Genomic DNA, 14280 nt, shown 5'->3' with positions numbered 1-14280 from the left:
TTTTTTTTTTTTTTGGGATGGAGTCTCCCTCTGTCACCCAGGCTGGAGGGCAATGGCGCCATCTTGGCTCACTGCAATCTCCACCTCCCAGGTTCAAGCAATTCTCCTGCCTCAGCCTCCAGAGTAGCTGGAATTACAGGCACCTGCCACCATGTCTGGCTAATTTTTGTAGTTTTAGTAGAGACGGAGTTTCACCATGTTGGCCAGGCTGATCTCGAACTCCTGACCTCAGGCAAACCATCTGCCTCAGCCTCCCAAAGTCCTAGGATTATAGTCATGAGCCGCCGTGCCCGGCCAAGTTGTTTTAAAAAGACATCCTAAATTTCTCATGTAATGATAGTTTTTCTGATTTCTACCTGTGTTGAAGAAAAAATTTATTTCTTTCTCTTGAATTTTATTCAGCTTAAGTAACAATTTATAAAAATAAATTTGATTTTCTTTTTTTTTCTTTTTTTTTTTTTTTGAGACGGAGTCTCGCTCTGTCGCCCAGGCTGGAGTGCAGTGGTGCGATCTCGGCTCACTGCAAGCTCCGCCTCCCGGGTTCACGCCATTCTCCTGCCTCAGCCTCCCGAGTAGCTGGGACTACAGGCGCCCGCTACCACGCCCGGCTAATTTTTTGTATTTTTAGTAGAGACGGGGTTTCACCGTATTAGCCAGGATGGTCTCGATCTCCTGACCTCGTGATCCGCCCGCCTCGGCCTCCCAAAGTGCTGGGATTACAGGCGTGAGCCACCGCGCCCGGCCTGATTTTCTTAATATATTATTAGGCTCATTTGATGGGTTGATATTACTAAGGCATTGGAAGGTGTCTGAAATGCCTATCTCTAAGAGACTTATTCGTTAGTAAAGGCCTAGACAGCATATATATTAAAATGAAAGTTCCAAGATGGGCTTGATTAAGCTTGTAGCTAGAGCTACAGCATTCATTACAAAATTTATTTTTTAATTATAAAATAGGCAACATTCCCTCTTGTGTTGTAGTACTAAACTACTATATTCACTACAAAAACATACTATCATTTATGATGTCTAGAGACTTAAAAAGGAAAAAAAGAGTTGTTAGTATCATATTTCTGTGAATGTTCCAATTTCTTTGTTGGCATTAAAACATACAACTATAGATTTTGCAAACACGCTTCAGAAAACACACATTGCATCTTCATACAATATCAGAATATTTTAGTGGAAAATTCCCACAAACATGTTTTGAATGTATACTTATGAGCATTCAGCAATAACATCAGTTGGGGAGAAAAACTGCTGACAATGCTCTGTTTTGTCCTTTGACCTGGAGAAAGAGTTAACTCAAGCCATGCATGTCTAACATTTAATTCCTACTGCCTATAAATTTTGAAGATTAGAATTAAAAAGGGACTGCAAACAGTCTAAAAAAATTCTAAGGATATTAACATAATGTTTTTATTTTCTAAAATGTGCACTTAAAACATAATGAAAACCAAGTGCTTTATTTTGATAATTCAAGGTCTTTAAATTTAAATATATCTTGCCAAAATAAATCTGGATATTTCAGTTACAACTTGATATCAAGAATCACTGAAGGAGACTGGGCGCAGTGGTTCATGCCTGTAATGCCAGCACTCTGGGAGGCTGACACGGGAGGACAGACCAGCCTGCCCAATATGGTGAAGCCTCTCCTCTACTAAAAATACAAAAACTAGGCGGGCATGGTGGCACACGCCTGTAATCCCAGCTACTTGGGAGGCTGAGGCAGGAGAATCACTTGAATCCAGGAGGCAGAGGTTGCAGTAAGCCGAGATTGTGCCATTACACTCCAGCCTGGGCAACAAGAGCAAGATTCCGTCTCAAAAAAAAAAAAAAAAGAAGCATTGAAAGAATGTTTTGGGGAAAAAAAAACTAGTTAAACTCCTGGAAGCAAATTGCAAATTACATCAGAGAAACATACAGAACTCTTCTCTTCATACTGCTAAATCTGAGATTTCCAATCTTCTATTTTTATCACATACATTTCTTTAAAAAAACCTTTTTTTAAATGGAGACAGGGTCTCACTTGTCCAAGGCTGGAATGCAGTAGTGTGATCACAGCTCACTGCAGCCTTGAACTCCCGGGCTCAAGTAATCCTCCAACTTTGGCCTCCCCTAAAATACTGGGATTACAGGCATGAAACACTGTGCTGGCCTAAAAATATTTTAGAGACATCATCTAAAATATGGAATTGGAAACATTATGGAATTATTTTTACACATCCAATTGGGACAATATCACAAGTGCTAGGTTCAGATTATTTCCAAGGTCTTTAAAGTTTATCCTGTGCACAGCAACACTGATCGGCATGATTTAACATTCTTTTAAATCATGTTTCAAAAGTTAAAATTTTTCTTTTCTTTTTCCATTCAAAATATTATAATTATCTTAAACAGAAATGTTATAATATCAAAGGCACCTAAATTAGCAAAATCAAACAGGTAGGTTTGTTTGTTTGACCACCTTTTCCATACAGCTATTATAGTATGTTCTCACTGAAGGAAAGATCCTGGCCACTGTCCTAGATAAGGTCTAATACTATAAGTGGGTATCTTGAGAGAATCTGAATATACAATCCTAGATTACAATATGGCTTTACACTCATAAGGTGGAATAGAGAATATAAACTGGGTAAAACATCAGAACTGCAAAGATTTTAGTAAACAATACCAAAACCTTTATATTGTATATTGACCTTGCATATACTCCTGATAATAATCCAGTAGATTCTAGCTGTCTTCTGGAAGCTTGCATACAAGTAAACACTGAAACTATTTCTTAGAGCTAGAATAGATACGGTAGAAAAACAACAGGCTGGGGATTAAAAGTCTTTGATTCTTATTCTGCCCCTGCCACTGCCATGTGCCCAGGGCAGGTTATTTCCTCTCTTGGCCTTGGTTCCCTTAAGAGAATAACCCTTCTAACTTTTAAATTCCATGATTCTAATTATTTAATATACTGCTAGTAAGTATGAAAAGACTGAAATCATATACATCAATGTGTCCTAGGGAATTTCATACACAATTCAAGGTTATTTTTGGACACAGAAAACTGAGTATTTATCAAGTTCTGTATTCAAAGAAGCAGAAAATGAAATCTGTCTTTATATATAGCATCTTACAGTTGTTTCTTAGACTTGCTGAAGTAATCATATTTAGCTTGCATCTCAAGCCTTATCCTAAATATCGAGGAATAAAACCACATCATGTGTTAAGAGGTACTCCAAGCTACCTGGTAACATAGAAATTATGTTAAGACAGGAAAATACATACATATCTTAATGGAGATGAGGTGATAAAACAAGGAGTACAGCAGAAGAAATTTCATCAGGAAATGCAGCACAGATGAAATGTGAATTGAAGTAAAGCCATAACCAAAAACAGAATGAAAATAAACCAGAATGTAGTAGTTAGTTTAAAAATATTTGGCAATAAATTTGTGAACCACCAACCAAAGCTTCAAGTGTGGAAATGAGGACCGGGGTAATAAGGAAAATGTTGTCTATTTTTTTTGGAATCATGATTATATGCTATCTGGCTTCACCCTACGTCCATTTCTACCATAGACAGTGACCATCATTACCAAACCCACTGACCAGCAAAGAGATACAGGTGAATGGAGTGGAGGAAAGCAGCAGTGAAAAGAGGAAGAAAAGTGAAAAAAGTATCATATGCAAAGTACTGTTCCTTTAGGGTCTTGTAGGAGATGGTGTGGTAGATGTAAACCAATCAAAAATAAAAAGATGAAATTTCATATCAACTTCCCCTCCACTCTTAACTCAAGACTTAGGGCTTACTTAGATGTCTGCCTACTGAAAATAATCACACATCTTCATGTCTGTTGTAACAGCTGGCCTCCCACACTGGCCTTTGCAGCCACGCCCACATATGAGGCTCATTATGAAGTAATGAGAACATGCATATAGGACACAAACAAATATCCACCTCATTACTCTTTGGTCACACATGTATCTCAATGGCCTCAGCTCTGAATACAAAGCACATAAGCAAACAAATATAACAGCATCAGTTAAATTCTGGTGGAAAGTAAGTAGTTTTTGTAGTTATTATATTCAATTACACCTAATTACTAGAGTTAAATGATATAACAGCACTTTGTGAGATAATGCTCATAACCAGTTAAATTTCTACAGGTCAGTTTGGCCAATATACGCTGAGTGATTCCCCATGAATCCATCTTCTTCCACTGAAATAAATTCAGGTTAGTTTTCACCTGCTCCAACTATAAACAGATTTAACTTTAAAAAGTATAGGTAAAGTATGTGAGACATTTCAAAATGGGTAGGAAAAAAAAAAAGAAAACATTGATTATTTTATTTAACTCTGAAAGGAGTAATAAAGCATATACTGCTTTTCTTCAAGTTCTTAAGGGCTTTGAATTATGTGAGGATATTTAAAGGTTAAACACATGCTTTTAGAAGCACAATGTTAATTCCTATACTTTAAACCAGATACTTCCAGATAATTTAATTTTGACACACACATCCAAATATAGCACCAACTGGAAAATTAAAACTCCTAAATCAGCTCAATGAATTCCTAGTTTTGAAATCACTATTTTGCGCCAGGACTCTAATTGGAAGTATATATAACTTCTGATTTTCCATTTACTATGCTAAGTAAAACTGTTTTATACACCCCCCACCACCGCTGCCCCGTATATCATAACTTTTGTTTTGAATGAGTATCTTGGGAAGACAACTAGAACCTTACTTTTTTAAAAAAAAAAAAAGGAGCCCCCAAATATACAACATGCTAATGCTATTAGAAATCTGGATCCAATTTACCTGAAGCAGAGCCATGAGCTGAGGTCATACTTTTGACCTTGGAGTCTGAGAGTCGAGAGATACTGTTAGCTCTAATTCTAGGAGAAAATTTATCTGATGGTACTAGTCTGGCTCCACTTCTAATGATGGCTTCTGCGGTCCTCGAAGAGGCACTACTTCTAGAAATTGTTGCTTCAGAGTCACTACGCGCTGACAGTGAGCCAAGTCGTGTTCTACGAGGCTGAGCCAATAAATCAATCCGAGAGATGTTACGCCTTCCTGTGGGAGGTTTTGATGTAGAACTTGTTGTGGATACTTCAGAAGCAACAGATGCTTTGTCAGCATCGGCAAGTTCACTGTCTGAAGCTTCACCAAGTCGTGCTCTGCGCAAGAGGGAAGTCCTGGTAGGTCGTGGCCTTGGAAGGGTGGTTGATTTACTAGATGAACCAGATACCACCGGAGAAGTCTTAGATTTCGTTACTTTACTTCCTTCCAGTTTGGAATGTACATGCTCATCAGCTGAGGTAAGTGGAGTCCGTCCATGAGGTTTACAAGAGTAAGTTTCTTGATCAGATGACATAATATCAGAGATGGCAGAATGAGGTACACTAGAGGTTTGGTCATCATCTGTTAAGTCTACTGAAGGCTGTCTTATTCTTCCACTGGACTGAACAAATTTACGACCATCTGCTCTTGAACCCACATCTGTGGAACGACTTTTTGTTTTCTTTTCCATTTTTTCCCTAGCACCTGAAGATGATGATTTTGTAACATCTTTGGAAGGAGAACCTGTGGAACACCTATCTTTATAGAGGCTAGTGAAACTCTTTCGCTTTTGGGTTGACTTTCTTTCAGTTTCTCCAGTAACCAGACTGATTGTACTAGCTGTATCTACATCAGATTCTGGTGAAATAGAATTGTCTCTATTATAACTGGGAGTATCTGGTCCTTCATCAGTTTTATTATCTTCACGTAGTTTAGCTTCTAGAAAAGCCATTACTGCTTCTGTGTCTTTTAGAATAAGGGTTGTGTCCATACTAGAATCAGGATCCAAAGACTCACTTCTTTCTCGTATTCTACTTGCAGATGTTAATGCTAAAGAAGAAGGAGTAGAGGAAGTCTGTTTATTTATATGGGGAATAAGTTCTATGGGTATGTTTGGGCTGGGTTTTTCTATAGTGAAGCTCCCTTGTCGCACTAATGACTTGGAGGAGTCCTTCTTGTCTCCTCCCTTTGGAGTCTGACTTTTCAGAATTTCCTCAGCTTTTCTTCTCTTGCTCTCACTTTGTGCCACTCTGTCTCCTTTGCTTGTAGAATGTCCTGAATTTTTTTCTGGAGTTTGTGATTCTTGTTTAAAAGTTTCCTCCCTACATTTATCTGTCTGACCTGAAACATTTTTGGAAGACAATTTAGTAGGTGTCCACTGAGCCTCCTCCCTTTGTTCTTGTTGTTGAAGTTTTGCTAATGTTTGCTTTACCAAAGAAGTTTCCTTATCAGTTTCACTTTTCTCCTTTCCAGGAGCAGAGCTGCCTAAGTGAAGTAGGGTTTTATTATCTCCACCAGTTTTGAGAGTCTCTCCATTTACTGCCCTGTTCATTTTACTCAAGGGTCTGTCAGCATCTTGTTTATCTTTCTGGTATACCTGTGTAGGTGTTTCTTTCTCCTGAAGCTCTGTGTCTTGTTTTTCTCCTATCTCTGACCTCTGTGTTACAACCTTTGCTCTGTGGCTCTCAAGAGACTTTTCTTCATTTGGAAGCTGGGGAAGAGTTCGTCTCCTTCTCTCTCCCTGGCTAGCCAAGGAAGTTGCAGAGCCAGTACTTCTCACTGTCATGCCAGACTCACTGATCTCTGTCTCTATGAAATAAAAACCACAAAGAAGGAATTGATGAAGATAAAAAAAATAAAAATAAAAGGAGCATCATACAGTTGTCTGTCAGTATCCATGAAGACTGGTTCCAGGCCCCTTATTCCCCCAGGATACCAAATCCCAAGGATGCTTGAGTACCTTATATAAAGTGGTATAATATTTGTATATAACCTACTCACACCCTCCCATATACTTTAAATCATTTCTAGATTACTTATAATACCTAATACAATGTAAAAGCTATGTAAATAGTTGTTATACTGTATTGCTTAGTGAATAAGTACAAAAAAATAAAGACTACACACGTTCAGTGGGGACGCAATCATTTCTTTTCCCCTCTCAAATATTTTCAATCCTCAGTTGAATTCACAGATGCAAAACCCACTAATACAAAACCTATGGCTAGAGAGGGCCAGCTATATTACATTACATTTTGAGATGTAAGTTAAAAATGACTTAAGTATACAAAACGAACGAGACAGCATTGTGACTAAGTAGTTTAAGTACAATTTCAAGCTGCACAAATAAGCAATTCCTAGAGAAGTCAGGAAGGCCAATTGTATGAGATGAAAATTAGAGTCATCTGATCATTTTTCTCCTTTCATATATTTAATTTTCTATTTATGAATTGACAAAAATTATATATATTTGTGGTGTATAACATGATGTTTTGATATATGTATACCATTATGGAATGGCTAAGTCAAGCTAATTAATATATCCATTACCTCACGTACTTATCTTTTTTGTGGTGAGAACATTTAAGATCTACTTTCAGCTATTTCAAATACACAAGGCATTGTTATTAACTATAGTCATAATGGTATAAAAGGGTCATCTGATCTTAAACCTAAATATATTGCTCTTCTTTCCTCTTAATGTGTTTTATAGAAGGGAAGTTCACTGTGTTCATTCTCACTTTTGTAACTTTCCATCCTTGAGGTTTGCTCAAAAAACCAGAATCTATTGTAGATTTATACAGAGAATGTCAAATAAACATTGTTTATTTTCTATATTTTCAACTACATAGTAGAGAAGAACAACATATCTAGTTTTTAAAAAGTATTATCTACTTGAAAGAATGATAATTTTGGATTTCCTAAGTAAAGTGAAAAATGCAGAACTTTTAACAACATTTTAAAAAAATCTATAGCTGATTAAAAGAATTTTAAAAATTGCAAGTATGTAACAGCAGACTTTTCATAGTTAGGACATAGCAAAATTTTATAAATTGAGGAATTTTTAAATTATAGTCTTCTGGTTATTAATGCCACATATGGAAATACAAAATCCCTTTCTTTTTTTTCAAGTAGAAGCCAATGAGAAAATATATATTTTGATTTTTCCACCTGAGAGAATTTGAGAATATTTAAGGATTTTCCTGACTATTAAAAATGGAATGTATTTCTGAGAAAAGGGAAACATCTTTTCAGGGAAATATAAATTAACATATAAAGCTTCCTAATCTTTTAGGGATAAATGGAGAAAAGATACTAGATATAGCTTCTGTGGGTCTTTTTTTTCTCTTTATAATCCTAAAAGTTTAGTATTTAAATATCATATCAATACAATGGATGTGATGGAGGAAAATCCATACTGAACTGATAGATTTAACTTTAGTCATTAATCATGTTATATCTTGTTTTGTTTCTTCTTTCATATATCTTATCTCCTTAGTGCTAACTGAAGCATCTAGAATGTAATGGCTACTTTACCCTTTTGTATTTTTCCAGTATTTCTCATACTGCCCCCTCCTCATATACATTCAATATGCTTAACAAAAACGTTTTATTATTTAAGTGGATTTATCAGCTTATGTAAATAAGTTCATTTAAATATGATGACATAGAAATGAGATCATGAAAGCTAAGTGGTCTATTATTTTTTATAACAAGGGTAGAACTTTGCTTTTCACAGATAATACTTAATAATTTTATAACAGATTCTTTGGTAAAGTTATCTAGCCTTCTGTCTGGTTTCTTTGTTTCCTAAACACAGTTTATGTGAACCAAATGACTCTGTTCCCTCAAAAGAATTTTTGGTAATACTATCAATAACTTCTAGATTCTAATATAAATAAATGACGTAGCTTTTCTAGTACACTGCTATGTAGCTTCCTCAAATACTTCTAATACTTACAAAATTCTTAAAACATATTTTTGGGGTGCCACAAGCCTGAGACAAAACAAATTTCCATTTTCAACCGGAATGAAATGAAGAAAACAGATAAAAGCCACATACAAAATCTCATTGAGGGTCTTTTTGCTTTTTAACTGTAAGTGAGTATTTATTTTTCAACTTGGATAAGTTTTTTAATTGTTTATTGTAAGTTGACAATTTATATTTGTATATGTTTATGGTGTATAAAATGTTGACCATAAATACAATGTGAAATAATTAAATGAAGCTACTTAGCATATTCATCACCTCAAAGAGTTAGCACTTTTTGTGGTGAGAACATCTAAAATGTACAACACTATCTTATTAACTATATTCCCCATGCTGGGCAGCAGACCTCAGGAAAAAAGAAAGCTTCTTCCGCCACCTGTGTCTAACCATCATCTCCTCATCCTCCTCTCAGGGTCTTATTGTTAATTAGAAAACGAATGAACAAAAAGTCATAATGAAATCCTTGAAGGTACACAACTTCATTTTGTTTAAAAAGCCTTTATATTTCTGTTCACAGAAATATAAAAGGTAATAAAAATCATACTACATAGATTTGTAAGATTATTAATTTCTTTTTCACTAAATGTACCACATGAAGTAGGCACTCAATAAATATCTGTTGTATTTATGAATGAAATCGTTTGGACCTGTCTTCAGCTTATTTTTAAATTTTAACTTATATATATAATATATATGTGCTTCATCTTTCTATGTAATATATACACACACCTATATATGCTTCATCTAAAAATTATTTCCTTATCTTCAGTTAAGATTATACTTGAATAATAGCTGCATCATTAGTCAAAATCATGTCTTAAGATATCGGCATATCAGAAAGAGTAGGAAGAATTTTCATTTAAAAGTAAAGACAAAATTAAAAAACCAGTCTTATTTTCAACAGCAGAAATTTACAACTAAAATGAAAAGTGCCTCGGAATGAAATATTAAATCCAAGCTGGTGTCTGTCCACCTGTCCTTAGGAAGTCTCAACTTATGAAGTCCACAAAATTTCTCAAAAAAGAGTTTTATCACTTTGAATTTGTCCCCTGCTTAAAATCCCTCAAAATATACAATATCTAATAAAAATCAGCCTTTTACTTATAAAATAAATTAATTTATCAGCATGAGAATATGTGAATATGTTTATTTAGGTTTAACTTACTTCTTACTATATAGATTTGGCTTGTTTTTTATAATAACAACTGATATATGATTCACAAAAAAGCAGAGAAGAGTAAGAGAAAGAGAGAGAAATGGAGAAAGAGAAGAAAAAAGGGATAAAGAATGAAAGAGAGAAAGAGAATACCATTCTCTAAAGGAAGAGGTGCAGAAAATTCCATTATCCTTTCTTCTTGATCATGCCTTGTATGATTGGCAGCCAAACTAGCCCACTGTGAAACCCAACGTTTGCTTCCAGATGAAGATGTGCCTTCCTAAAGGACAAAAATAAGAAAACAAAATCATGCAGCCTGGTCATATCTGAGTCTCATGAAAGACAATTTCATTTAGTCACATTAACTTGTCATACAAACCTATAATTAAACCTCACCTTGCTATATTATCATTGATTACATTTTCTCTTATATAAAATAAAAATTCTCTAGAAAATAAAGATCTTCTCTGAAAAAAACTATGTTACTAAAAATGACACCTCTCAATGAAAATCCAAGACAAGCCAAGGCTTCATATGAAAACTGTAATGACAACTAGGGAGTGGAAAGCTACGACGGAAACTTTATTACCAACTAGTCACAACAAATATTTCATTAAGAGTGTCAGATTTGGGCCGGGTGTGATGGTTGATGCCTGTAATCCCAGTTCTTTGGGAGGCCGAGGCAGGTGGATAACGAGGTCAGGAGATCGAGACCACCCTGGCCAACATGGTGAAACCCTGTCTCTACTAAAAATACAAAAATTAGCTGGGCATGGTGGCATATGACTGTAATCCCAGCTACTCGGGAGGCTGAGGCAGGAGAATTGCTTGAACCCAGGAGGTGGAGGTTGCAGTGAGCTGAGATCGTGCCACTGCACTCCAGTCTGGCAACAGAGCGAGACTTCGTCTCAAAAAGAAAAAAAAAAGTGCCAGATTTAATACGTTAATAATGACAAGCTAAACATTGAAGAAGTGAAGACTTCAAATAGATAAATCACTATAAGATTTCAAGAATAATAGGTAAGAATAGTAAGTGTAGGCCAGGTGTGGTTGCTCGCGCCTGTAATCCCAGCATTTTGGGAGACCAAGGCGGGTGGATCACCTGAGGTCAGGAGTTCGAGACCAGCCTGGCCAACATGGCGAAACCTCGTCTCTACTAAAAGCACAACAATTAGCCAGGCGTGGTGGCACGCACCTGTAGTCCCAGCTACTTGTGAGGCTGAGGCAGGGGAATCGCGTGAACCCGGGAGGCAGAGGTTGCAGTGAGCCGAGATGGCACCACTGCACTCCAGCCTGGGTGACAGAGGGAGACTCTGTCTCAAAAAAAAAGAATAGTAAGTGTAGACAATGACACACATACAGTGAAGCCTCCTAAGGATACCAAAGCCTGCTGCATCCTTAATCCCATCCAAGGTTTTCTGTTACCTGCCCACATTTCTGAGTAGTGAAGGTGGTACCAGAGCCATGTGGACCATGCTAAGAATACCAACAGTATGAGTGTCACTGACACACGTGTATGTAAAACCATACTGTGAAGAGTGTTCTAAATGTCCTGTTAGGTAATGTTAGGTAATTCCTACAAAGGAACCTACCAGGGCTATAGCTTTTGCTTGGCCGGGGTTGAAGGAATAGAGAAGAAAGAAGAGAGTCTATTTAAATTCACATTTACCAAAACCATTCCTGGGTTACTCAGAATGGCAACATATTGCCTCAAATAATTATCACCTGCTTTCAATAAGTAAATTAAGTATCTCATAAAACAGAAACCAGAATAAAAATTCTCCCAATCACAGGGAAATAATGAGCACTAAAATACAGTAATTGCTTTGACAGTTTTCAGGAAATAGGCCATATAAAGAAACAATTTTAACATTAATAAACAAACAAACATATAGGTCTATTTACCTGTATGTAAGAAACAAATCTTATTTATACTTCATACAAATGTAACATTTTATTTATATTTTCTTTATTTATACCTTGATTTTCTTCTTTTATATTTTGTTTTCTTCTATTTTCTATTTTCTATTAATTTATATTTGTATATTACAAATTAGCTCATTTCCTGAGAGACAACATAGCATAAGTCAGAGAATGAAAGCTTCCATTGAAGGTTAGCTCTTATTATCTGAATAAATAATAATTAATACTTATGCCTTAGATACTTCTTTACATTTCTTTTTGACACATCAATGTGGTATGAAATTCTATTATCATTTCTGATAAAGGTAAAAAACATTTGTTAAGTGCATAAATCTCAGGCAAGTACTATGCTGGATGCTTTATATACTTCATTAAATTCTCTGTAAATAGATTTTATCGAAAATGCCATTTGTGTAGATGAGAAAACAGAAGATAAGGGAGAAGTGACTGATTCAAAAGCTTTGAGCTAAAAGTGGCAGCTCTGGGTCAGATCTTTCTAGCTCTACTATGCATACTGACTCTGTAATTATCTTAACCAAGCAATCCTTAATTAATTTCATATTATTCTAATTATATCCTGGGCTGTACTGTATTTGCAGTTACTGAGTTATATAAACTGTATCTATCAGGCAGTGCCCTCGTACATGTTTCCTGGTATGATATACAGGAAACATATACTTCTAAGAAAGCATAAGCAGGATATGTTTCTTGTTTTATCTCATAATGCCAATCAGAACCATGAGCATATAGCTCATTAACTGCTTACTGAAACCTAATATTTTCCTCATTGACAAATGAATATTTCTCAAACCTAATAAAAATTAAAGCTGAATTACTGCAAAATTGCTTTAGGCTTTCATTAGAAAATAAATTTATAAAAATTTAGTTTTTAGAAGCATTTTACAAGGAGATACATTAATTGCTTAAAATAATGTAATTTACAAATGATAAGAATTCAGGCCGAGTGCGGTGACTCACGCCTGTAATCCTCGCACCTTGGGAGGCTGAGGCGGGTGGATCACTTGAGGTCAGGAGTTCGAGACCAGCCTGACCAACATAGTGAAACCCTGTCTCTACTAAAAATATGAAATTAGCCAGGCATGGCGGTGCACGCCTGTAATCACAGCTACTTGGGATGCTGAAGCAGGAGAATCACTTGAACTCAGACGGCAGAGGCTGCAGTGAGCCGAGATCCTGCCATTGCACTCCAGCCTGGGCAACAGAGTGAAACTCTGTCTCAGACAAAAAAAAAATAATAATTTATACTTTATGCATTCAAATAGGTACACAGAAGAGATGTATACCTCTGAGTGGTGAAATCCAGATGTAGTCAGTGGTTTTCTTTCTTCCATTACTGCTGCAGCAGAACTGAGAGCCCAATCTTTTATTAGATCTTTATGTTTTTCGTTGATAACAGGCCTATTATAATCCTGATTGTCATCTACTCCAAACACCTAGAGGGAAAAATTATTTTATAAATGAAAATGAAAAGTCTGAACACAAGATTAATATGTGAATAGTATAATTAACCTCAGAGGCAAATAAAAATATTCCAAATTAATTTTAATAGTTAATTTCAAAACTAAGGAAAACTTCTTGAATGACAGTAACAGCTAATTGTGATAGCTAGAAACGAAAGCAGGCAGTCACAGCTTATGTGAAAGTAATTATCCTTTTTTTTTTGAGACGGAGTTTCACTCTTGTTGTCCAGGCTGGAGTACAGTGGCGTGATCTCGGCTCACCGCAACCTCCGCCTCCCGGGTTCAAGCGATTTTCCTGCCTCAGCTTCCCGAGTGGCTGGGATTACAGGCATGCGCCACCATGCCCGGCTAATTTTGTATTTGTAGTAGAGACAGGGTTTTTCCGTGTTGGTCAGGCTGGTCTCGAACTCCCGACCTCAGGTGATCCGCCCGCCTCGGCCTCCCAAACTGCTGGGATTACAGGCATGAGCCAACATGCCTGGCCGAAAGTAACTATCCTTTTTTTTAACATTTAGCAAATGTCCTGTTCGATTAAAAAAAAAATATTCGAGACATATTTTATTTGTTAAAAGATTTAATAGGTCAGGCGTGGTGGCACACACCTGTAATCCCAGCACTTTGGGAGGCCGAGGCAAGCAGATCACTTGAGATCAGGAGTTCCGGACCAGCCTGGCCAACATGGTGAAACCCCGTTTCTACTAAAAATACAAAAATTAGCTGGGCGTGGTGCCATGCGCCTATAGTCCCAGCTACTTGGGAGGCTGAGGCAAGAAAATAGCTTGAACCCAGGAGGCGGAGGTTACAGTGAGCTGAGATCACGCCACTGCATTCCAGCCTGGGGGAAAAAGTGAGACCCTGTTTCAAAAAAAAAAAAAAGATTTAATAATGTTGTTA

General features: G+C 36.5%; 1 protein-coding gene across 26 annotated transcripts in view; it reads right to left on the bottom strand.

The window, feature by feature from the left end:
* The window catches only part of CEP170 (centrosomal protein 170), a 130432-nt gene that overhangs the window by 35368 nt on the left and 80784 nt on the right, over positions 1 to 14280 (bottom strand). For all 26 annotated transcript variants that reach the window (XM_055095920.2, XM_055095680.2, XM_063593370.1 and 23 more), the window contains 3 exons: positions 13210 to 13359; positions 10136 to 10262; positions 4812 to 6644 (listed from right to left, as the gene is read on the bottom strand). In XM_055095920.2, coding sequence (XP_054951895.2) covers positions 4812 to 6644; positions 10136 to 10262; positions 13210 to 13359 — 2110 coding nt within the window. The remainder of the gene's footprint in view (positions 1 to 4811; positions 6645 to 10135; positions 10263 to 13209; positions 13360 to 14280) is intronic.

This window comes from Pan paniscus, chromosome 1 (genome assembly GCF_029289425.2).
Source record: "Pan paniscus chromosome 1, NHGRI_mPanPan1-v2.0_pri, whole genome shotgun sequence".
Classification (NCBI taxonomy): Eukaryota; Metazoa; Chordata; class Mammalia; order Primates; family Hominidae; genus Pan; species Pan paniscus.
Note: the sequence above shows the minus strand (reverse complement) of the source record. Positions and strands in the feature narration are given on the sequence as shown.